Source organism: Delphinapterus leucas, chromosome 14 (genome assembly GCF_059928025.1).
Source record: "Delphinapterus leucas isolate spDelLeu-1000000601 "Yukka" chromosome 14, BTC_Dleu_Yukka2, whole genome shotgun sequence".
NCBI lineage: Eukaryota > Metazoa > Chordata > Mammalia > Artiodactyla > Monodontidae > Delphinapterus > Delphinapterus leucas.
In genome coordinates this window covers 8,035,941-8,062,030 of record NC_143142.1, presented here as the reverse complement: position 1 = coordinate 8,062,030, position 26,090 = coordinate 8,035,941, and the positions used below count along the sequence as shown (strand labels likewise).

At 44.8% G+C, this 26,090-nt stretch overlaps 1 protein-coding gene across 9 annotated transcripts in view; it reads right to left on the bottom strand.

Annotated features, from left to right (window-relative positions):
• KDM2B (lysine demethylase 2B) overlaps positions 1 to 26,090 on the bottom strand; it is a 122,395-nt gene that overhangs the window by 38,242 nt on the left and 58,063 nt on the right. For all 9 annotated transcript variants that reach the window (XM_089894454.1, XM_089894462.1, XM_089894463.1 and 6 more), the window contains one exon: positions 13,396 to 13,482. In XM_089894454.1, coding sequence (XP_089750580.1) covers positions 13,396 to 13,482 — 87 coding nt within the window. The remainder of the gene's footprint in view (positions 1 to 13,395; positions 13,483 to 26,090) is intronic.

The window sequence follows — 26,090 nt, the reverse complement described above, 5'->3', positions numbered from 1 at the left end:
CTCCTTAGTTTGAAAATTGGTATTTAAAGGGAAAGAATTAAGCCTGTGTGCTGCCTTATCAGGAGGAACTGTATTTAAGGGTAGCTCCAATTGATGAGGAAAAGCTCTACAGAAAAAACTTCAAAGCTTCATTTCCTTCTTCTTCTTCTTTTTTTTTTTTTTTTTTTGTCTGTGGGATCTTAGTTCCCCCACCAGGGATTGAACCCGCGCACCCTGCAATAGAAGTGGGGAGTCTTAACCAATGGGCCGCCAGGGAAGTCCCAAAGCTTCATTTTCATCTCCTGATAAAATTATTCATACAGGAAAGAATGATAACTGGTATTGAAACTGAATGGTAGAGGGAAACACGGGCACCACGTATTCCCTTCCAGATTATGCTCTGGAGGAAAACAGGGATGAACATAACTGAATAATGGGGGAATAATCAGACCACCATCATCTTAATCCATGATATTTAACTTCAATCTAACCAAGCCTTTAGACCTAGTTTCCAATTTACAGAAATTACAAGAGACAGCGAAAAAGCTAAATGACACCACAAGAAAGCAATCAGACAAATGCATAAAGTGAGATATTCTTCAGGGCATGGTTCCATCTTCCCTACCAATCAATATCCTGAAAAGGTAAAGATTAAAAGAGAGAATGAAGAACCTGGATTGAATCCTGGTTGGGAAAAAGTAGCTGTAAAAGATAATTTATATGACCCAGCATTAGGAGGAATTGTCAGTTTTGCTAGGTGTAATAATTTCAGGTATGGAGAAAAATATTCTTCTTTTTCTGAGATGCAAACCTAAGTATTTAGGGGTGGAATTATCATGATGTCTGTAATTCTCTAAAGAATACTTCAGCATAAAAAATTAAGTTAGTTAAAAAGAAATAGCATACCCATTAGGATGGCTATTATCAGAAAACAAACAAACAAACAAAAAAACAGAAAATAACAATAGCAAGCATGTGGAGAAATTGGAACCCTTGTGTATTATTGATGGGAATATAAATTGATACAGCCACTGTGGAAAACAGTATGGCAGCTCCTCAAATAATTAAACATATAATTATTCTATGATTCCAGCAATTTCATTTCTGGGTATGTACCCAAAAGAATTGAAAATGAGGACTTGAAAAGAGTTTTATACACCCATGTTCACAGCAGCATTATTTATAATAGCCAAAGGTGGAAGCAACCGAATTGTCCAATGACAGATGAATGGTTAAATAAAATGTGGTGTATACATACAATGGAATACCATTCAGCTTTAAAAAGGAAGGAGAGGGCTTCCTGGTGACGCAGTGGTGGAGAATCTGCCTCCTAATGCAGGGGACACGGGTTGGAGCCCTGGTCTGGGAGGATCCCACATGCCGCGGAGCAACTGGGCCCGTGAGCCACAGCTACTGAGCCTGCGCGTCTGGAGCCTGTGCTCCGCAACAAGAGAGGCCACGATAGTGAGAGGCCCGCGCACCGCGATGAAGAGTGGCCCCCGCTTGCCACAACTAGAGAAAGCCCTCGCACAGAAACGAAGACCCAACACAGCAATAGTTAATTAATTAATTAATAAACTCCTACCCCCCACATCTTCTTAAAAAAAAAAAAAAAAGTAAAAAGGAAGGAGATTCTGGCACAAGCTACAATATGGATGAACCTTGAGGACATTATATTAAGTGAAATGAGCCAGTCACAAAAAGACAAATACTGTATGATCCCACTTATATGAGGTACCTAGAAGAGTCAAATTCACAGAGACAAACAGTAGAATAGAAGTTACCAGGGGCTGGAAAAAGGGGGAATGGGAAGTTAGTGTTTAAGGGATTAAGAGTTCCAGTTTCATATGATGAAAAAGATCTGGAGACTGATGGTGGTGATGGTTGTACAACAATGTGAATGTACTCAATGCCACTGAATGGTTAAAATAGTCAATTTTATGTTATATATCTTTCCCCACAATTTAAAAAGATGTGATAAAAGATAAAATAAAAAGATGGACCTAGGCTTCCCTGGTGGCGCAGTGGTTGAGAGTCCGCCTGCCGATGCAGGGGACACGGGTTCGTGCCCCGGTCCGGGAAGATCCCACATGCCGCGGAGCGGCTGGACCCGTGAGCCATGGCCACTGAGCCTGCGTGTCCGGAGCCTGTGCTCCGCAGCGGGAGAGGCCACAACAGTGAGAGGCCCGCGTACCGGGAAAAAAAAAAAAAGATGGACCTAAAGATTACCATACTAAGTGAAGTAAGTCAAACAGAAAAACAAATATCACATGATATCACTTACATGTGGAATCTAAAAAATGATACAAATGAACTTATTTACAAAACAGAAACAGACTCACAGATATAGAAAACAAACTTATGGTTACCAAAGGGGAAAGGAGGGTGGAGAGATAAATTAGGAGTTTGGGATAAGCAGATACAAACTACTATATATAAATAAAAAACAAGGTCCTACTGTATAGCACAGAGAACTATATTCAATATCTTATAATAACCTATAATGGGAAAGAATCTGAAAATTATATAATATTTATATATATAAAACTGAATCCCTTTGCTGCACAACAGAAACTAACACAACACTGTAAATCAACTATACTGCCATTTAAATAAATAAATAAATAACAAATAATAAATAAATGAAAAGAAATCAAAGAAACAACACCCTCCCACAGAAGAATCAATCAATTGGGAACATTCAAATCAACAAGCTTCCTCAGGGCAGTCCCCAACCCAGCCCCTCCTGCCATCTTGTACCATAAACATTAACTAAGAGAGAAATGAATCTAAATAACAACAACAACAAAATCAATCTTATAAGTGAGACTATCTCTTCACTCCTGCAAAGTGCTTTGCTGTTTAGTCCTTTACATTCATTGGTGGAGAAGTTCAGTGGTTTAGAGCAGGTTTTACTATAGCTTTCACTTCCCACCTACTTTCTTTGCGTATAAAGTTCCCCTTGTCCCAATAAATATACTTCCCCTTCCCACCTTTGTAACAAGAATCAAACTTAAATAATGCAAATGTTTCACCTGTGTTCACATAATTGTGCCCCTTTTTTCTCTAGATCACCCAAATTTGGGAAGCAGCAGATTATCTCACAACATCATTTGGTTGCACACATATCCACTGTCCTAACAAAGCCAAATTAGAGAGGCAGGGTAGTGAGTGTGGTGGGGAGAACAAGACAACTTATTCCCAATGTCAATGATCAAGTACTCTCCTTTAAAATAGGGAAATATACAATGGCATTTGACAAAAAGAAAAGTTTGAAGGATAGACCATTGTTCCAGAAATATAACCATGATAATGGCAAGCAATCATTTACAGTGCCTGCTTGGCTTTCTAATTACTGCACCAAAGGCAGGAGCCCTCAATATCTCAACTGCTTTCCAAAAATTTGTCTTTGGCATTATCAACACAGACAGCCGAGCAGGTTATCAGACTAAGAAAGAAATCCTGGGCTGCAGACTTTAATTACAGGTTATTTCAGCTGAACGCTGTCTTAAAGTTCCAATAAAGTGGTTCTAAAATGATACAGATGATGGCTGAAAAATTCCAGGTGAGAGATAAGATCTTTTTAAGTCCAGGAGGATAAAGGGAGATGCCTAAATGTGAGGGACAAAAGGGTCCAGGGAATACCAAGAGCCCTTCTTAGTTCTCTTCTATTTACCGTTCTTTTAACAGTTGGCTGGGACTGGGACACACAAATTAAAGTAAGGAGAGAAACTTATTCTCACCAACGAGATGACTCAGAAGCATTTGCAGAGCAGGTGAAAGAGGACAAACAATGAACTGATGAATACAACTTCATCTTTTAGAAGCTCTGGGGAAACTTTGCTATCAAGTTCATTCATTCAATAAACATTTTCTGGGAGCAATCTTGCATGACAGGATACAAAAATGGATAAAGAAAAAATTAATAAGATGAGCTCCCGTCTCAAGAAGATAACGGAAGCTTAAGACAGATATTCAACAAAATGCAGAGTAGAATGTGGATGTCCAGCAGAGGGAGAAATGGGGGAAGTCTATCTACCAGTCAGGATCTTGACAGGAAATGGATGGCATCCTGGCACCCTCACACCAGGTCATGGAGGGGAGTTTAACAGAGGCTCAATTTGCAGAGTACAAGTGGGGTTAACGGAAGCCAGCAAGGCATGGTGATGCATCCCAGGCCTAAGGACAGTGATGAGCTATTACCTCCCTTTGTTACCAGAAATTCAGAGAGAAAAGCTGGAGAAGGACAAGAAATAGGAGCCGTGGTCCCCAATGGAAGGAGACAGCCAACCTGCAATGATCCCATAGGGAGAAAGCTGGGGGAATAAATACCCCAGCCTCTCTCTCCTCCTGTCTTCCCATCTCCTGCCGGTACCTCCCTCCCTAGGCTGAGCCCAACCAAAAGCCAGAGATGCAAGGAACCTCTTTGATGCAGCCCACACAGAAGGCTTGAGGAGGCTGGAGAGGATCTGGAGGCACAGCTAGAAGACATCCAGCTCAGGAGGCTTCCTGGCAGAGAAGGAACTAGGTTGGGCCTCGAGACAGAGAGAATTCGTATGTGGCAAAATAAGATGGGCATTCCCAGAAGGAAAACAGTATAAGCTAAGGCCAAGACTGTCAAGAAGATGGAAAATATGGAGTAATTCAGTTCCCCTGCAATGTAGAGAAGAGAAGCCAGCATGAGATTCTAAGGCAGAGTGACAACTGGGGTCATGGGACCTCAAGGCCAGGGTAAGTATTTGGGAGATGACTTTAAAGAAGATGGAGGGACTTCCCTGGTGGCGCAGCGGTTAAGAATCCGCCTAACAATGCAGGGTACAAGCGTTTGTGCCCTGGTCCAGGAAGATCCCACATGTCGCAGAGCAACTAAGCCCGTGCACCACAACTACTGAGCCCGCGTGCTGCAACTACTGAAGCCCGCGCATCTAGAGCCCGTGCTCCGCAACAAGAGAAGCCACCGCAAAGAGATGCCCACGCACCACAATGAAGAGTAGCCCCCGCTAGCCGCAACTAGAGAAAGCCCGCGCACAGCAATGAAGACCCAACCCAGCCAAAAATAAAAATAAATAATTTTTTTTAAAAATAAAGAAGATGGAGAGTCACTGAAGGTGTGACAAGTTTACAGGCTGAATTGTGTCTGCCCCAAAATTCACATGATGAAGCCCTACCCCCCCAACACCTCGGAACGTGACCATATTTAGACACAGGGTCTTTTTTTTTTTGGTTGCATTGGGTCTTCGTTGCTGTGCGCAGGCTTTCTCTAGTTGCGGCGAGCGGGAGCTACTCTTCGGTGCATTGCATGGGCTTCACATTGCAATGGCTTCTCTGGTTGCGGAGCGTGGGCTCCAGGCACCTAGGGTTCAGTAGTTGTGGCGCTCAGGCTCAGTAGTTGTGGCGCACGGGCTTAGTTGCTCCACAGCATGTGGGATCTTCCTGGACAAGGGCTCGAACCCGTGTCTCCTGCATTGGCAGGCGGATTTCTAACCACTGCACCACTAGGGAAGCCCCTACACACAGGGTCTTTACAGAGATGATCAAGTCAAAATGACGTCATTAGGGCCCTAATCCAATATGACTGGTGTCCTTATAAAAAGAGGAAATTTGGACACAGGCACATACAGAAGGAAGACAATGCAAAGACACAGGGAGAAGACAGTTAAGACTCTATCTACAAAAAGCCATCAGGGGACTTCCCTGGTGGTGCAGTGGTTAAGAATCTGCCTGCCAACACAGGGGACACGGGTTCGAGCCCTGGTCCAGGAAGATCCCACATGCCACGGAGCAACTAAGCCCATGTGCCACAACTACTGAGCCCGCGTGCCACAACTACTGAGCCCGCGTGCCACAACTACTGAGCCTGCGTGCCACAACTACTGAAGCCCACACACTTAGAGTTCATGTTCCGCAACAAGAGAAGCCACCGCAATGAGAAGCCCTCGCACCACAACAAAGAGTAGCCCCAGCTCACCATAACTAGAGAAATCCTGCACACAGCAACAAAGACCCAATGCAGCCAAAAATAAATAAATGAATTTATTAAAAAAAAAAGCCATCAGGGAAGGTTACTGTTCTCTCCTGCCTGGATCTCATGCGTGGTGACTCTACAAACTTCCACTTTCTGGCTTCAGTTCACACCACTAAAAAAAGGGGGGCCCTGATGGGATCCTTGTCATATGGTTCAGACATTAAGGATTTTGGAATCCGAGCTCAAATAACTGGTCAGACCTGGGTCTCAGCTTGTAAGAAACCGTGGCATCCCCTGACCACCAACAATCTTCACAGCCTCTCACAGCGAACTTGTAAGAAAGGCACTATCGGCCCTTTTTACAGATGAATAAACTAAGCCTGAGACTTGCCCACGACCACACAACTAGTAAGTGGCCGAGCCAAGAGTCCATCTCCAGGTGCATCTGAGCCCAGAGTTCACCCTAGTTGTGCATGAGAATTACCTGTGAAGCATTTAGAAAGTGCAGATTCCCGGGTCCCACCCACCCCTACTGAATCAGAGTGTCTCAGTAGGGCCCAGGAAACTGTATTAAAAAAAAAAAACAGGGGCTTCCCTGGTGGCGCAGTGGTTGAGAGTCTGCCTGCCGATGCAGGGGACACAGGTTCGCGCCCCAGTCCGGGAAGATCCCACATGCCGCGGAGCGGCTGGGCCCGTGAGCCATGGCCACTGAGCCTGCGCGTCCAGAGCCTGTGCTCCGCAACGGGAGATGCCACAACAGTGAGAGGCCCGCGTACCGCAAAAAAAAAAAAAAACAAAACAGAAACGTTCCCCAGGTAAAGCAGATGCCACCATCCTGAAGACTGGTCCTCATTAGGCCACACTGCCTTTCTAGAAAATTAACTGGCCTTGAGGAGGCAACTATAAATGGCAGTCATCCTCCCTCCTCAACTGTACATCATCAGCTTAATTACTCGGGGGAGACAGGAGCTGGGAGCAGGGCAGAGTGGGGACAGGAAGTACATGGGGGCCTCTTTTACAGACTTATGTGCCTGTCCTTCAGGGAAAGGCTGCGTGTCACTCCTGGGGGACCCCAGACTTCTCAGGCCTCCCAGATCTGAATGACCAAGTGTGGAGGAAGGGGAAGAGAAACAAAGCAGAACTGAGGGTGACACAGACATCAGGTGTGTGTGTGTGACTTCCTCCTGTGGTTCCTGTGACGTCCCCGTGAGGGAGCTGATCCACTAACTGCTGAAGAGGGCTGTCCCCACGTCCCCGTCAGGGTTCTTACTGGTATACTCTCCAGCCTCTCTGCTCTTCCACTCAGGAAAAACTGCCAATAATTGAAATTCAAGAGGCAGCCTGGTTTGGCCACTAGAGATTAAGAAGCAAATGCATCAACATGCTCGCTTTCCAGGAAAGCTTCATCTAACCTCCTTCCTCGGTTTCCTTCTCTGCGAACCAACCCACAAGCTGGCTGAGTACAAGCGTCTGGCTGGTGGGCAGAAGGTCAACTTGCTAATAAGGCTGAGGTCAGAAGTCGGGCCTCAAAGAAGTTCAGTTCCCTCAGCTTGGTTCTAAGGTCACAGACAGGCCCCCAAATCCTACCACTTGGTCATAAAAGGAAGTGGCCAGAGTACAGACGGATCAAAACAAATCCATCACTACTGGGGAAAACGGCCAATCAGGGGAACTGTGACAGAGGGTGATTCAGTAGCATCTTTGATTTGAAAGACACCACATCAGAAATGACCTCACGGCACCTGATCAGTTCCAGAAAGGGACTTTCTTCTCCGGGAGGCAAGGTGGGAGATCAAAGCATTTCTTGCTAATCATCATTTAGCATTAATTACTTAAGTAACCTGAGCCAGACCCAGTACCGATCCCGACTTTGCATCCTGACAGCCTCAATGAGCACCCTTGATCTTTCAACCCAACCTGCATCAAATTGGGAGGAAGCCGACTGCAAACCTGGGAATCAAGAGACCCCGGGCGGCCCAGGCAGTCAGTCGTTTACTTACTTCTTCCCTTCCTGTTAACTTTTTAACCCCACCAGCCAGGAAATGCATAAATATAGCAGCCAGCCTCCCCTCCCCCTGCCCTCCACCACGTTTCATTGAGTTCCTCAGGCGCAGGGACAAATCTGGGGATGAACACCTTAGATTCACAAGCTGTGTGGCCCCAGGCTTACCAGCCTACCTCTCTGAGTCCCTAGTTTCAGCTGCATCATGAAGACAATCCTAACCCCCTCCCAGCCTCGATGTAAGAATTAAATAAAATCTAAAAACTGTTGCATACATTTAGAAGGAATACCCAGGGGGGTTTTGGTTATACTGGCAATAATTTATTTCTAGAGCTGAGTGGGGGCAGGGGGGAGTCATGGTATTCATTATTATGTTATTTATTCCTTTTTGTATAATTTATAATACATGTTATGGGCTTAAATTGTGTCCTCCCAAAATCCATATGTTGAAGTCTGAACCCCCAGCACCTCAGAATGTGACTGTATTTGGAGATAGGTCTTTAATGAGGTAACTAAGTTAAAATGGGGTCGTTAGGGTGAGCCCAAATTCAGTATGACTGGTGTCCTTATAAGAAGAGGAGATTAGGACACACACAAAGGGAAGACGGTGTGAAGACACAGAGACAACAGCCATCTACAAGCCAAGGAAAGAGTCCTCAGAAGAAATACATCCTGCCGGGCTTCCCTGGTGGCACAGTGGTTAAGAATCTGCCTGCCAATTCAGGGGACATGGGTTCGAGCTCTGGTCCGGGAAGATCCCACATGCCGCAGAGCAACTAAGCCCATGTGCCACAACTACGGAGCCTGAGCTCTAGAGCCCACAAGCCACAACTACTGAGCCCATGTGCCACACTACTGAGCCCACGTGCCTAGAGCCCGTGCTCCTCAACAAGAGAAGCCACCACAATGAGAAGCCTGCACACTGCAATGAAGAGTAGCCTCCGCTCGCCACAACTAGAGAAAGCCCACGCACAGCAACGAAGACCCAACACAGCCATAAATAAATAAATAAATAATTTTTTTAAAAAAAGACTCTTCAGCTCTATGAAAGAAAGAAGGAAGGAAGGAAGGAAAGAAAGAAAGAAAGAAAGAAAGAAAGAAAGAAAGAAAGAAAGAAAGAAAGAAAGAAAGAAAGAAAGAAAGAAAAATACATCCTGCCAACTAACACCGTGATCTCAGACATTTGGCCTCCAGACCAGTGAGAAAATTAATATTCTGTCATTTAAGCCACTCAGTCTGAGGTACTTTGTCACAGCGGCCCTTGCAAACTCATACAATAAACTTCAAATAACTTATAGAAAACTAACTAAATTAAAAAGAAAACGATTGTGCTTGCATGACTCTAATCAAAAAGACAGATAGGGCTTCCCTGGTGGCGCAGTGGTTGAGAATCTGCCTGCTAATGCAGGAGACACAGGTTCGAGCCCTGGTCTAGGAGGATCCCGCATGCCCCAGAGCGGCTGGACCCGTGAGCCACAAGTACTGAGCCTGCACGTCTGGAGCTTGTGCTCCCCAGAGACAGAGGCCGTGATAGTGAAGAGTAGCCCCCGCTTGCCACAACTGGAGAAAGCCCTTGCACAGAAACGAAGACCCAACACAGCAAAAATAAATTAATTAGTAATTTAAAAAAAAAGAATAAGGTATTTGAATGCAGAGAATGTGCTTTTGAAAAAAAAAAAAGACAGATAATAGGTGTTGGCAAAGATGTGGAGAAGTCTGGAACTCTTATAATTGCTGGGAGAAATAGAAAATGCTGCAGCCACTTTGAGAAACAGGCAGTTCCTCAAAAACTTCAATGTAGAGTTACCATCTGACTAGTCAATTCTATGCCTAGGTTTCTACCCAAGAGAAATGAAAACATATGTTCACATAAAAACCTGTACATGGATGTTCATAGCATCATCAATCACAATAGCCAAAAGGTAGAAACAGTCCAAATGCCCATCGACAGATGAATGATTAAACAGACTGTGGTGCATCCATACAGTGGAATATATTCAACCCTATAAAGGCATGAAATACTGAAAGATATATAACTTGGATGAACCTTGAAAACGTTCTTCTAAGTGAAAGAAGTCAGTCACAAAAGGCCACATACTGTACAATTCTATTTATATGAAATGTCCAGAATAGGCAAATCCATGGAGACAAAGTTTCCAGCAGCTGGGGGAGGCGCGGCTTGGGGGAGTGGGAACTGACCGCTAATGGGGCTTCTTTTAAGGGGGTATGAAAACGTTCCAAAATTAGACTGTGGTGTTGGTTGCACAACTCTAAATATTTTCAACATACTAAAAACATTTCATTGTACACTTTAAGTGGGAGAACTGTAAGGTATGTGAGTTCTATTTGTTTCATTATAAGGTGTTTAAAAAAAAGCCTGGCACCCCACAAGCACTGTTAGACGTCAAAGGCTCTTACTTCTCCCTCCCCCACTCTTTCCCAACCAGCCTAAGGGCTCCAATTTCTCCCACCAATGTTGATACCATCCACGCCCAACTTACGTACAGACCAGTGCTTATAAACCAGTCCTCCAAGGGAATCTTAAATAAGGGCTACTCCCACCAGAAGCCAGCTTCCTGTTTCCAGGCCTTGGGAGGAGAAGGGGCAGAGCTTTCTTTTTTTAAAAAAAATGCCTAGAAGCCCCTGAGGAGTGGGCTAAGTGACTCCAGACAGGGCACATTTGTGGTCCTGAAGTGATTTCCCCCAGAGGCTGGTTTGGACCCCTCCATTAATTCTGAGACTACAGTGAGTAGTGGTAAGTGTGTTTCTTTAAAAGCCCATGCTCTCAGATGTAGAGAACAAACATATGGACACCAAGTGGGGAAAGTGGCGGGGGGAAGGGTAGGGGGATGAACTGGGACACTGGGATTGACATGTATATACTAATATGTATAAAATGGATAACTAAGGAGAACCTGCTGTATAAAAAAATAAATAAATAAATAAATAAAAAAAAAGCCAAGCCCATGCCCTCTATAAACCCTAATCCGTCCTGTGGAGCAATTCCTCAGCTAGGAGGGAAGCAGGCGGTAGCCAGGCAAAGCCACCATTTCCTCTGCAGGTTCAAAGCAGCCATGGGACCTGGCTGGGCTATTTCAAGTTGCTGTGTCTGCAAGCACGGTTTGTGGTCTAATAAATGACATTTATATTTATGGCCCATGTAGGGGAAAGTCAACTCTAGAACCCCACTCAACATCCACAGATTGGGGAGCTAAAGGCAGATGTGCAGGCAACTCCTTTTCATTCCTATGGCCACCTCAGTTCCCACTAAGCTTCAAAGAGAATTAGAATTCAATACCCACAAGTACTTTCCCCATTAACAATCCCACATTTAGGAATATACCCTAATGGGAGTTCCCTGGCAGTCCAGCGGTTAGGACTCGGTGCTGTCACTGCCGTGGCCCCGGGTTCAATCCCTTGTCAGAGAACTAAGATCCCACAAGCCGCACAGCGTGGCCAAGAAAAAGAAAAAGAATATACCCTAAGAAGATAATCAAACAAAAGTGAAATGAATAACCCAGAACACCACTGTCCTATAGAAATATAATGTGAGCCACATATGTACTTTAAAATTTTTTTGAAGCCACATTTTACTAGGTAAGAAGAAACAGGTGAAGTGAATATTAATAATCCATTTTGTTTAATATATCCAAAATTTTATCATTTCAACTAGGGTTGCCAGATTTAGCAAATAAAAAATACAGCATGCCCCATTACATTTCAGATAAAGAACAAAAACTCTTTTTAGCATAAGTATATCACGTGCACTATATGGGATATACTTATAGTAAAAAAAGGTATCTGCTGTTTATCTGAAATTCAAATTAATTAATAAATTTATTTATTATTTATTTATTTTATGCCTGTGTTGGGTCTTTGTTGCCGCGCAGGGGCTTTCTCTAGTTGCAGCGAGTGGGGGCTACTCTTCGTTGCAGTGCGCAGACTTCTCACTGTCGTGGCTTCTCTTGTTGCGGAGCACAGGCTCTAGGCGAACGGGCTTCAGTAGTTGTGGCACGCGGGTTCAGTAGTTGTGGCTCGTGGGCTCTAGAGCGCAGGCTCCGTAGTTGTGGTGCACGAGTTTAGTTGCTCTGCAGCATGTGGGATCTTCCCGGACCAGGGCTCAAACCGTGTCCCCTGCATTGGCAGGCAGATTCTTAACCACTGCAAGACCAGGGAAGCCCTGAAATTCAAATTTAAATGGGCTTCCTTTTCAAATCTGGCAACCCTAATTTCAACAGGCAATCAATATAAAAAATAAATTAAATTGGTATTGTGCACTGTTCTTTTTTGTGCTAAGTCTTTGAAATCTATTGTGTATGTTATACTGACAGCACCTCTCAATTTGGGCTTGCCTTATTTCAAGTGCTCAATAGCAACATATGACTAGTGGCTACCCTTTTGGACAGTAGAGATCTAGAAAGTTCCTCTCAGTGTTTTTTATAACAGTAAAAAAATCAGAAATTAGCTGCTTAGGTTACAACTGACATTTAGAGCACTTACCATGAATCAGCCCTTGTCCTACGGACTCTGCATGCATTGTCTTGTTTAGTCCTCACAATGACCATTTGAAGTACGTACTGGTATAACCCCTTCTTACAAATGAGGAAAGTAAGGTTCCGGGAGCTTATATAACTTGGTCAAGAAAGTGGTGCAGCCGAGGTAGGGCACTGGTTGAAAGTTTGGTCTCTGCCGTTAGACTGATCTTTGCATCCTTGGCTCTGCCAAGTAACCTAACAAGTAACTTCGTCTTTTTAAGCCTCAGTTTCCTCATCTGTAAAACAAATCACAAGTGTCTATCCCACAGGATTGCTGGAGTCTAAATAAGACAGGGGATGCAGAGGACTAGGCAAGGCAACCTGCCCCTGGTAAGTTCTCAGTGACGTCACTACTATTCTTCCCAGCATCTTTGTCCTTTCCTGTTTGATCAAATTTTTCATGGTGAGCACCAACCCTGTTTTCTTTTTTTGGCCACACTGCAAGGCATGTGGGATCTTAGTTCCCCTACCAGGGATCGAACCCGTGCCCCCTGCAGTGGAAGCGTGGAGTCCTAACCACTGGACCACCAGGGAATTCCCCAGCATCAACCCATTTAGAAAGAGAAAAAAACTACTTTCAGAAGAGGAGAAAACAGCCCAAAAAGCAGCTAGAGGTCAAGGGAAGGAAGGAAATATAGAAGAAAGGAGGGGAGGAAAGGAAGAAAGGTGAGGCATCACTTCCCCAGTTTTCTGAGTGACCACCAGGGGGCAGTGCCTGCAGTTTCCACAGCTAGGGAAAATGATCCATTTTAAAAAAAAAAAGTTGCAATGAACAACTCATCAACACCATTCATCTTAAATGGGGTGCCCTCTCCCAGGAATTCCCCCTGAAAGGCTGCCAACATTCATCTTACAAGAGATGTGAAAAAGCAGTGGATTTATGGTCTCCCAGCTGTGGGCGATCTGTGTCTCACCTTTGGAGTCTTCTTTGGCCAAGTGACTACGGGAACCCCAGTGATGGCCAGACTGGGGTCGTCATCCGCGTGCTCCTTCAGGACATTCTGTGGTGAAACAAAGCAGCCATATTAGCCTAGGGTAGAGGGGATGTCTCTGAAGGGGGCTGGAGGCTGCACCTTACCCAGCAGAACTCTCTGCAGAGTCACTGCCTGTCCCCCCAACTCCACCAATACCCACACACTCAATAGAAACCAAGCAGCCAGGCTTCCCCAGCATCCACAAAACACAGAACATCCTCTTCTCCAAAAAAATTTTTAAAAGCAAATCACATACCTCCCTACGACTTGCATGAATGTATCATTCACTGATCATACTTTTGACACCAAACATTTGTCCAGAGCTCCAGGGACTCTCATGGACCCAACCTCATTTAATCCTTACCAAGTCCTCTGGGAGGGGGCTGGGCAGTGACCCAACTGATCCTCTAATGTACACAATTCAGCTACGTACTCAGAGAAACAAAAGCAACCATGAGGTCTCACCCATGAGCCCTGCCTCTGGTTTTCCATCAGTCGGCAAGCCATGTGTATTCTCATCCTGGTGTGTAAAGACATGTCATTGTTTTTTGCATCAAGGGCCCTAAACATGAGTAGATACTCAATCTGGTCTGACCAAGCTTGGAGTCTGCTAGCCATGTGCTGGCAGAAAAATGGGCTGTGATGGACATACTGCCAGACTGTGTGAGGGTCTCTCATACAGGCACTTTGTGTTCACTCCTTTGTGGGTGGTTTCAAGGTTTTTCAGGGTAATCCTGACTCTACCAGATTTGGGCCTGGTGTGCTGCTAACTTTAGAATCTCATCAAGGTGTAAGATGTCACTCCACTGAATCATCCCTAACTTATTGGTGAGGCAACCAAGGTTCAGAAATGCTCAAAGGACTTTGATGCCACCCCAGACCAGGAGGACAGAGCCCCCGAACCCTGCTCTCTGGCACCAGACTACCTGCCCCATGACCATGTCACACATGGGTTTTTTGGCTGCATCCACAGCACGCCATAAAAAGGTGTTTAGGGATGGACACAGATGTGTTACTGGCCTATTCGTTACTGGCCTACCTCAACCATTAATTTTTGGATTGTACAAAACATTCCTGCAGAGACATTTAAGAACAGAGTAAGTTGCACAGTAGCACTTAACAGGAAGAGCAGAAGAGCTCAGAAGATAAATGTAAGTGAAGATGATTTTAACTCACTTTCCCAAATCTTCACCAGAAAGAATCTAACTCACTTCTAACTTATCTACTTATTTTCCTACTTTTATGATCATCATTTGGTTGCCCGATTTTTCAAAATGTTGGGACTTCCCTGGCGGTCCAGTGGTTAAGACTCCACACTTCCACTGCAGGTGGCACGGGCTTGATCCCTGGTCAGGGAACTAAGATCCCACAAGCTGTGCGGCGGCAAAAAATAAATAAATAAGTAAAAATAAAAAGTAAAATAAATAATTTTTTTAAATAGAAAAATAAAATTTTTTAAAACGTGCCTATTACCTCAAACTCACCTGAACAACTCCTTCCTCTCCCCACAGAAGAGGGCCAACAACACCGTGGTCAAGAGTTTGGCCTCTGGGGGTGCCTGGGTTCAATTCTCAGCACGTACAACCTTCGCGAAGTCCCAGAGTCAACGTCAATGATTTATAAATGCTATCTATAAAATGTCTTGGTTCACTGCTATATCCCCAGCTTCCCACAATGACTAACCTACAGTAAGTCTCCAGTAAATAACTTAAATAAATAAATAAATAAAGCCACAAATCCCCAAAGAGGGACTCTACAAAATGCCTAACCCGTACACCTTAAATCTGTCAAGGGAGACAAAAACAAGCAAACTCTGAGAAACTATCGCAGACAAAAGGAGGAAGAAAGGACATTAGGTAAAAATTGAGGAAATGTGAATAAACGATAGCCTTTAGTTAACAATAATGTATCAGTATTGGTTCATTAGAAGTAACAAATGCAGGGCCTTCCCTGATGGTGCAGTGGTTAAGAATCCGCCTGCCAATGCAGGAGACACGGGTTCGAGCCCTGGTCTGGGAAGATCCCACATGCCACAGAGCAACAAAGCCCGTGCGCCACAACTACTGAGCCTGCGCTCTAGAGCCCACGAGCCACAACTACTGAGCTCTCGTGCCACAACTACTGAAGCTTGCACGCTGGAGCCCGTGCTCCGCAGTAAGAGAAGCCACCGCAATGAGAAGCCTGCGCACCACAACGAAGAGTAGCTCCCGCTCACCACAACTAGATAAAGCCCGTGCAGAGCAACGAAGACCCAATGCAGCGAAAAATAAATAAATAAATATATATATAAAAAGTAATAAATGCACGCTATTATCATAGGATGTTAATAACAAGGGAAACTGAGTGTGGGGGTTATGTGGAAACTCTGTACTATCTGAAGAATTTTTCTGAAAATATAAAACTGTTTTAAAACATAAAGTCTATTAATAAAAAATAATTTTTAAAATGCCTATCAGACAGTAGAAACAGCTACAATAAAGGAAAACAGGATTGTTAGGTTGCCAATTTTTCTAACACCTATGCAGCATATTTTAAAAGAAATACAAGGCTTCCCTGGTGGCGCAGTGGTTGAGAGTCCGCCTGCTGATGCAGGGGACGCGGGTTCGTGCCCCGGTCCGGGAAGATCCCACGTGCCGCGGAGCGGCTGGGCCCGTGAGCCATGGCCGCTGAGCCTGCGCGTCCAGAGCCTACGCTCCACAACGAGAGAGGCCACAACAGTGAGAGGTCCGCGTACCGCAAAAAAAAAAAAAGAAATACCACAGAAAGGAAACAAGTATACAGACACAGTGCAACTCAGGTGTGGAATTCACATGGAGTGTATGAGGCAACCAAAGGCTGGGGGCATTGGCAGCGATCGCTCCCTGGATCGTGCCTGGAGGAAGGAGTATTTCATCACTGACATTGTTTAGAATTGCCAGTTCCTGATGATGACAAAATCAAACCAACTTTTTATCAGCTTTGTTCTTTCATTACTGTTTTCACATGCACTGCGGACATTGTACCTCTCACAACTTGCACTTGAGTGGCTCATTCCCACAGCCCTCTACCCACCTGGTCACCACTCGGGGTAGGTGAGACTAGCCAGGTGAGGGGTAACTGTCAACGTCAGGAGGAGAGCAGGCACCACATGTTCTGCTGAATGAACGTATGAGAGTAAGAAGTACTGAGTGCTTGCTTTGTGGCCGGTACCGTACTAAATATTTCATATCTACGCTCTCACCCAATCCTCCTGACCACCCTGTGGGATGAACTATCATCATTTCCACAGTGCAGATGAGAAAAGCAGGGCTTAAGGGATGAAGGGAATTGTCCAAGACCACTCAGCCAGTAAGGGGTGAAGACTCTTTAACGACTGCATCATTCGGCCCATCTCTGAAAAAGGGAAGGGAGCCGTGTTCATATCAACACTGTTCACAGCAGCAAAAGAGGGCACTTCCCTGGCGGTTCAGCGGTTAAGGCTTCACCTTCCAGTGCAGGGGGTGTGGGTTCGATTCCTGGTCAAGGAGCTAAGATCCCGCATGCCTCATGGCCAAAAGACCAAAACATAAAACAGAAGCAATAATGTAACAAATTCAATAAAGACGTTAAAAATGGTCCACATCAAAAAAAATTAAAAGAAAAACAAAAACCAGCCAAACGGTAGAAACAACTCAAGTGTCCACCAATGGATGAATGGATAAATAATATGTATAATATACATACCATGGAATATTATTTAGCCTGAAAAAGGAAGGAAATTCTGTCACATGCTATAACGTGGATAAACCTAGAGGACATTACGCTCAGTGAAATAAGCCTGACACAAAAGGACAAGTACCACATGATTCCACTTATATGAGGTCCCTAAAGCAGTATATTCACACAAGCGGAAAGTAGAAGGGTGCCTGCTGGGCTGGAGGAGGCGAGAAATGGGGAGTTATTATTTAATGGATATAGAGGGGCTTTTCTTGTTTGTTTTATTTTTTTATTTTATTTTTTTCTGGATACAGAGTTTTAGTTTGGGAAGATGAAAAAGTTCTGGAGATGGATGGTGATGGTTGTACAACAATGTAAATGTACTTAATGCCACTGAACTGAACACTTAAAGGTGGTTAAAATGATAAATTTCATGTTATGTATATCTTACCACAATTTTTAACAAGGGGAGAAAGGAGTGGGGCAAGGCAGTCCCTCCCTAAGGAATGGATTCAGAGGTTCCAGAAAGTACAGATTGGGGACATACTATCTCACTAGTTAAACTTCTGCTGTTTTGCCTGGGACAACACTAGTTCTAGACTCAGAAGATCTGGGTTCAGGTTCTACAACTTAACCTGCGTCACCTCGGGTAAGCCACAGCTTCCTATTGTGTGTCCTCGGAGTAGAGCAGTGACATCTACACCTTGACTGTAGGCTATGAAGCTGGGTGTGATTTTATTACCATTCTTAGGAACATTTGTTGAGTGCTTGCTCTAGACATTAAAATAATCCTATCTGTGGGGTAGGGCTGATTCTCCCCATTTCACAAAAGCAGAAACTAAAATTCAGAGAGGTTCAGTGATATAGTTCAAGGTCACACAGCTGAGAGGTGGGTGAAAACTGGCATTGACCTGGTCCATCTGACAACAAACCTAACCAGTAACACTGGGTGATAAAGCCTCAGGAAACCATGTTAGCAACGTCTCCAACTGATCCCTACCCCATTATTAAAAAGACACCTAGGAGACTTCCCAGGTGGTCCAGTGGTAAAGAATTCGCCTTCCTTGGGCTTCCCTGGTGGCGCAGTGGTTAAGAATCCGCCTGCCAGTGCAGGGGACACGGTCCGAGCCCTGGTCCAGGAAGATCCCACATGCCACGGAGCAACTAAGCCCACGCACCACAACTACTGAGCCTGCGCTCTAGAGCCCGTGAGCCACAACTACTGAGCCTGTGTGCCACAAGTACTGAAGCCCGAGTGCCTAGAGCCCTTGCTCTGCAACAAGAGAAGCCACCACAATGAGAAGCCCACGCACGGCAACAAAGAGTAGCCCCCGTTCACTGCAACTAGAGAAAGCCCCCACGCCCAGCAAAGACCCAACACAACCAAAAATAAATAAATAAAATACATTTATTTAAAAAAAAAAAAGAATCTGGCTTCCAGTGCAGGGGACGCAGGTTCGATCCCTGGTCAGGGGACTAAGATCTCACGTGCCGCGGGGCGACTAAGCCCGCGTGCCTCAACTAGAGAGCCTGCGTGCCCAACTACAGAGCCCATGTGCTCTGGAACCCGCACGTCACAACTAGAGAGAAGCCCGCGTGCTGCAACGAAGAGCCCGTGCCACAACAAAGGGCCCACTTGCCGAAACTAAGACCCGATGCAGCCAAAAATAATAAATAAATAATTTAAAAAAAAAAAAGACAGCCAAGAGACAATCTGGGCTCATATTTACCATTCGACTCACAAATACAGAAGTGAATCATCCCCACCTATTCCTTGCAAAACAGACAGAGGGACTAACTAACACCATTCAGCCACTAACACCTTTATAAAGCCTTTCTGAAACATCCCCCCCCCCATCACAGAAGAGGCTCGTGTGACCAAAGTGGGCCTGCACAGGAATGAAATTTTGTTGACATTTCATGGTTCTTAATAACCCATATGAATTTCACACCCTCCTCCACAATACATCAGGGTTTGTTTTCTTCTAAAAATAATGTTTCCTGCCCCCGACACACACCAATCATTAAGAAAAAAGCTTTTCAGGAAGATGCTCCATGTCTAGCCAAAGCTATATACATATATCTTACCCTATGGTTGGGGGGCAGAGGACTTCCACAGGATTTTCTGCCCCCTTATCCCAATCTCAAACTCTATGCTGGGGGGTAACAAACTCAAATGCCTCCAGGAACCAAGCAGGGAAAGTTAAAAATATAAATGGACTCTTAGAACAATAGACAGTAGTGCAGCGTATGGCAAACTAGAGACCACATGCCCAGTTTACAGATGGCAAATGCTTCTCAATTTCAACTTATTAACCTCTTGTGGAAATGAACCCTACCAGATCTCTGGTTTTTCAGAAGAAATCAAAGATCCAGAGTTTTATTTAAAATCTCTCCAATTTCAGGACCTTCCTGGTGGTCCAGTGGTTAAGACTTCACCTTCCAATGCAGGAAGTGCCAGTTCGATCCCTGGTCGGGGAGCTAAGATCCCACATGCCACGCAGGCAAAACACCAAAACATAAAAAAAGAAACAGAAGCAATATTGTAACAAATTCAATAAAGACTTTAAAAATGGTCCACATCAAAAAAAAAATCTTAAAAATAAAATAAAACAAAATCTCTCCAATTTCAAATGTTGGCAACTGACTGAAAATTTCAAAAAAAACACTGTGAGTCACATATATCTGTGGGCTGGCCTGGGCCATGGGTGACCAGTTTATAAACACTGCTCTGCATGTGACTGAAAATAATGCCCACTTGCCTTGGTTTGCTTTGAGTTTCCTTCTGAATTGTCTCAAGATTTCCTGTCATTTCAGTATCAGAGCTGGTGTCAGTAACTCACAAGCATTGAAGTAAGGCCTCTTTAGAGGAATGGCTGGTTAAAAAAGCTATTACTGGGGACTTCCCTGGTGGTGCAGTGGTTAAGAATCCGCCTGCCAATGCAGGGGACACGGGTTTCAAGCCCTGATCTGGGAAGATCCCACATGCCGCGGAGCAACTAAGCCCGTGCACCACAACTACTGAAGCCCGCGTGCCTAGAGCCTGTGCTCCGCAACAAGAGAAGCCACCGCAATAAAAAGCCTGTGTGCAGCAACGAAGACCCAACACAGCCAAAATAAATTAATTTTTTAAAAAACCCTTAAAAAATCTATTACTGAAGGCATAAGTATTATTAATAATTAATGCATAATGATAAATAATAATTAAAATTAATAAAGAGACCTCGCCAAGTATCCTTGAGTCTCGGAGCTCATACACACACTTCCTGAAGGAAGCAGAGTTCCTCTCCATGTGTGGCTGTCAGTGGCCACCAGGGGGCACTCTGGTCTCTGGCCCACAGGGAAGTATTTTTCGTCTGTATGTGACAGGCTGCAGGAAGAGGAGATTATTCTAATTGGAGATTTTCTCTCTGAGAAATAAATTGTGCTAAAGGGAGGGAATCTTGTCACTGTCTTCCCTGGGCTCTGCTAGCATTTATACACTCCCTGGGGCTCTTGGAAGCAGAGACTAGGAAGCCTGGGTGCCTGTAACAGCCCAGCACTCTGGGTTATACCATACAACCCTTCTGAGTAGGAATGAATAGGGCAGGCTTTCTATAAGAGAAAGACTGGGGCCACCAGGCCCTTTCTGATGCAAACTGCCCTGCTTTTGACTTAAGATAACCACAGACAATGGATGTGCTGGGCCTCTGCTCCTCCTTATGCCAACTTCTCTCAAAGAGCTTTATCAGTTAACACTGGATTCAGGCCCCACTGCTCCCCAGAATGGGGCATTAATAATTAGAAACTCCATCTATAACTGTGACTAAAAATACCAACACTGTGACAATAAAGCAGAAGCAGGTATCAGGAAAGAATCACCAACCACAGGCCAGTAGAGGGAGAGTAACATGGCATGGAGCAGCTCGCGCTGCTGTTGTAGGGAACCCAGCAGTCTCAGGGGTCCCTCCTGGCCATAGGTAAGGACCCCTGCAACCAGGCATCAATGCACCTTAGGTCTCCCAAGATCCCTGCCTCCACTCCAGCCCAACCATCTTGTGCCTGCCTGTAAAAGCCCATCTGTACTGGGCTGAACTGTGTCTCGCAAAAAGCTATGTTCAGGGAATTCCCTGGCAGTCCAATGGTTAGGACTCCGTGCTTTCACTGCGGGTTCAATCCCTGGTCGGGGAACTAAGAGCCCACAAGCCTCATGGTGTGGCCAAGAAAAAAAAAAAAAAAAGCTATGTTCAAGTCCTAATCCCTAGTACCTGTGAATGTGACCTTACTCGGTGGGGGGGGGGGGGGGGAAGGCTTTGCAGATATAATTAGTTAAGAATCTCGAGATGAAATAATCCTGGATTTAGGGTGGACCCTAAATCCAACGACTGGTGTCTTTATAAGAGAACAGAGAGGGAGATTCAAACAGACATAAGGAAGAAGGCCATGGGAAGACAGAGGCAGAGACTGGAGTGACATAGCCACAAGTTAAGGAACACCAGGAACCCCCAGCAGCTGGAAGAGCAAGGGAGGATCCTCCCCAGAGCCTTCCAAGGGAGGACAGCCCTGCCAACACCTTGACTTCTGACTTCTGGCCTCTGGAACTGTTAGAGAATAAATTTCTGTTGTTTCAGTCCACCAAGTTTGTGGTCATTTGTTATGGCAGTCACGGGAAACTAACAGACCACACTTGCCATAGTGCATCATGATTAAAAGCTTATTAGCGGGATTCCCCAGGTGGGCCAGTGGGTAAGACTCCGCACTCCCAATGCAGGGGGCCTGGGTTCGATCCCTGGTCAGGGAACTAGATCTCGCATGCATGCTGCAACTAAGAGTTCGCATGCTGCAACTAAAGATCCCGCATGCCACAACTAAGACCTGGTGCAGCCAAAAGAAATAATAAAATAAATAAAAATTTTTTTTTAAAAAAAAGCTTATTAGCTACATGATTTGGGCGAGTCACCACATCTCTCTGAGTCTCAGTTTCCCATCTAAGAAATGGAATAATAACAGTCCCCACCTTGCCAGCAACATAATACATGGAAGGTGTTTGGCATGTGGAAAATGCTCAACAAATGTTAGCCGATCCCTTTTGGCTTATGCCGTATTTCCTGTTGGGATACACAGTCCCCATCCTCTGTTTGCAGAATTCATCCATTTAACAAGTTCTAAGCATAGGGAAAAAATATTAAGTTTATTTAATTTTGAAGGTCAGTTTAAAAGCTGATTTAGCTGCATAACTAGTGGGGATAAAAATGTGATTCAGGGACCCAGAAGTCAGTTTTAGGCTAAAAGGAACCCCAAGTGGCATGGATCAACCCACCCACTTTTCAAGTCTAGAGTTTGCACAGGTGTCTGGAACTCAGATCTCTGGCCCCTCACTGCTCTCCTTCGTTCTCCTGAGGTGGTACCAGCAGCAGACTCAGAATAACACGTACCTTGTTTGGCTCCTTAGTTGACAGGATTCACCCCTGTATCAACCCTCTATCCACTCACAGCCCAGCAAAAATACCAAACACAGGGCTCAATATTACATGCAGCCCCCAGTAGAAGAGCCTTGGTGACTTCTGGAGGCCTGACCCCCTGGCCAGGCTGAATCTGGTTGCTCCCTGTTTTCTATGCTCTGGGTCATCCTCAGGGTGTGAGAAAGCCAGGCTGCAGCCCTCCCACTGGCTTCCCGCCTTTTGGCTCCTCTGAAGCAGGAGGGGTGTGAAGATTTTTAAAAAGCTGACAGTGCTGGAGGTCTGGGCTCTACGCCTCACTGTTTTGCAAAAGAGCAAGACCCAGAAAGGGCAACTTAGATAAGCAGGTGTGTTCTGGGGTCCAGACCTGATGATCCCAAGGGAGAAAAGCTGTACACACCTTCCTTTCACAGTCATGGGTTTCACAGACTCTCACACTTGACCCTAAATGGGCCTGTTCTCACTCCATGGTGTCTGAAATAATATCAGCTCTAGCTCGCTGAGCACTTAAAGGCCCTGTGCTAAGGCTTGCTTTCTTTACCCATGTCACCTCCCTAATTCGATGAGGCATGATTCTTACTATCCCCATTTTACTGCATTCCCCCAGAGCAGTCAGCTGGTTAACGGATGGTACAGGGGAGTCAGCCTGGCTCCACAACCTTTAGTCTTAAAAGATAACACTTGTTTGGGCGATGTACTCTTAATTTAGCATTATTTTCTTTCCTATTTCGGTTTTAATGAAAGAACAATACAATTGATCTCTTTTTTAGTGGGTTTTGTTTTTTTTTAAGTAACATCTGAAAGCAGTGGTCCCTCACTGTCTCTTCCAAACCATTTAATTCCATTCTGCCCCACAATTCGATGTGGCTCATAATTCTATGCAGTCCCATAATTCCATGCAGCCCCATAATTCCATGTAGACCCACAATCCTATGTGGCCCCATAATTCTATGCAGTCCCATAATTCCATGCAGCCCCATAATTCCATGCAGGCCCACAATTCCATGTGGCCTCACAATTCCATCAGTCCCATAATTCTGTGAGGCCCCATAATTCCATGCAATAAGAAAGGTGGCTGTCTATAGTAAGCTGGCATTTCCACCCCTGGCTGACACTCTGGCAGCCAGAAGAGCATGGAATGATAGGAAAGAGAGCCTTCCATTATCTTAATAAACAAGGACAGCTGCAGAATCACCTTGCAGATGTATATCTGACAAAGACCCTCCCACTTCCTATCTCGGTGGTCACTGCGCACTTAGGCCCAAGCCTTCACAACCTTGTAATGCATCTGGTTATTTTCAAGTCATGTACAAATGATTAGAGAAATGGCCTCATGCCCTCCTACCCTCCCATCAGAAGCCTCAGCTCTCTGGAGTTCTAGCTGAAAGTATAGACTCCTCTAGGAGGGACAGCATGCAGGGTAACTCCCATCTCACTAGGAATTACTTTGTCCACCGATTAATGATTGCCAATCCAAGAGATAAACGGGGGAAAAAATGAACTGAATAGTGAGCCCCTCAAAATTCAAGTGCATCTAAAACCTCATAATGTGACCTTACTGGGAAATGGGTCATACTGGATTAGAGTGGGCCCTAATCCAGACATCATCCTTATGAGAAGAGAAGACACACAGAAACACATAGACAACACAGACTGCCAATGTAAAGACTGTGGCAGAGACTGGAGGGTTGTAGCTACAAGCCAAGGAGCTCCAAGGATTGCCAGCAACCAAGAAAAACTGGAAGAGACAAGGAAAGATCCTCCCCCAGAGCCTTCAGAGTGAGCATGGCCTTGATTTCAGACTTCCGACTTCCAGAACTGTGAGACAATAAACTTCTGTTGTTTTAAGCCAGTTTGTGGTACTTTGTTACAGCAGCTTTAGGAAACTAATACAGACGGTAATCGCTAACCTAAAACAGGGATGGGGGAAGCTGAAAGGTGGTGAAAGAGCATGGGAAGGGTGGGGAGCTGGTCAAAGCCAGTCTGACTCTCCTTTGCCCATTACCTAAGCATACCTAATTTTTCTCCAAGGACTTACTAGGAGAGCTAAGTGTTCATTACCTCATTGTCCCACAAAATAATTCAGTGACCTAGGTCCCTGTTATTATCCCCATTTTACAGTGAGAATACTCAGATTTCAACCAGTTATACACTTAAGAATGGCCAAGGAACCAATAGAATCTGATCCCTGAAAGGACAAAGCACATTTAGTCTAATATCTTAGATTTACATACAGGTAAACAGAAAGGTGGTATGACTTGCCCAAGGCCACACAGCAAATAGCTAAGAACAGAAACTGAAATTGAATTCAAGCATCTCTTGTGTCCTGATTTCTTGTTTTTGCCATTACACACAAGCCAGTATCCTGCACTCTCCACAGAATAATTGTCTTAAAAGAAGGGAGTCACTTAAGGCACCTTAATGCCAAATCCCAAAGAGTTTCACAAAGATGGGGAAGGAAATGGCTTTCTTAGATTTTTACAGGATGCTGGCATCTCCTTTCCTGTCAAAAAGCAAAAAAGTAGATGGTCATTTTGACTTGAATCTAAATCAAGACCCCCTCCCCACTCCCAGTCAAGTTTTCAAGGTCCCACTGAGCTCACTTGGTCTTGCTTAAACCATAGGGTCACTGAGGTATTCTCATTAGCATGGCTGCAAGGAAAAACTCAACTTTCAAAAGTCCTGCCCACAAAAAAGAGTAAACTAGACCTATAGAAACAGACACAAAAAAGCAAGCTTTAAGGGACAAAAGCAAGTATGAACTAATTAAAAACAAATTTATATATGTTTGTGTACATGGGAGTGAGGGGAAAGCTCCAGAAGTACATTCAGTGAGTGATTAACAAACGTTATTTTCCAGGATGTGAGAATTGAGGAAGGGGACATTTTCTATCTTTAACAACATTACACTTAAAACTCTTTTTTTTTCTTTTGGCCACATCACGCAGCTTGCAGGATCTCAGTTCCCCAACAGGGACTGAACGCAGGCCACAGCAGTGAAAGCCCTGAATCCTAACCACTGGACCACCAGGTAACTCCCTACACTTAAAACTCTTAAATAGATGAAATATCCAGAATCAGTAAATCCATAAAGACAGAAAGCAGACTGTGGGGGAGGGGGAAATGGAGACTGCTGATGGGTACAAGGTTCTGCCTCAGGTGATGAAAAAGTTCTGAACTAGACAGAGGTAGTGGTTGCACAGTGCTGTGAATGTACTTAATACCACTAAACTGTACACTTTAAAATGGTTAAAATGGTAAATGTTTCTTCCTTCAAGATTCTAAACTGGTGATCTGGTAATTATAATTAATTAACTAATGAATACGATAAATGTTGTATATAATTTACCGCAATTAAAAAACATAGGGACTTCTCTGGTGGTACAGTGGTTAAGAATCCGCCTGACAGGGGCTTCCCTGGTGGCGCAGTGGTTGAGAGTCCGCTTGCCGAGGCAGGAGACACGGGTTCATGCCCCGGGGTCCCCTGGGCACACGCCGCGGAGCGGCTGGGCCCGTGAGCCA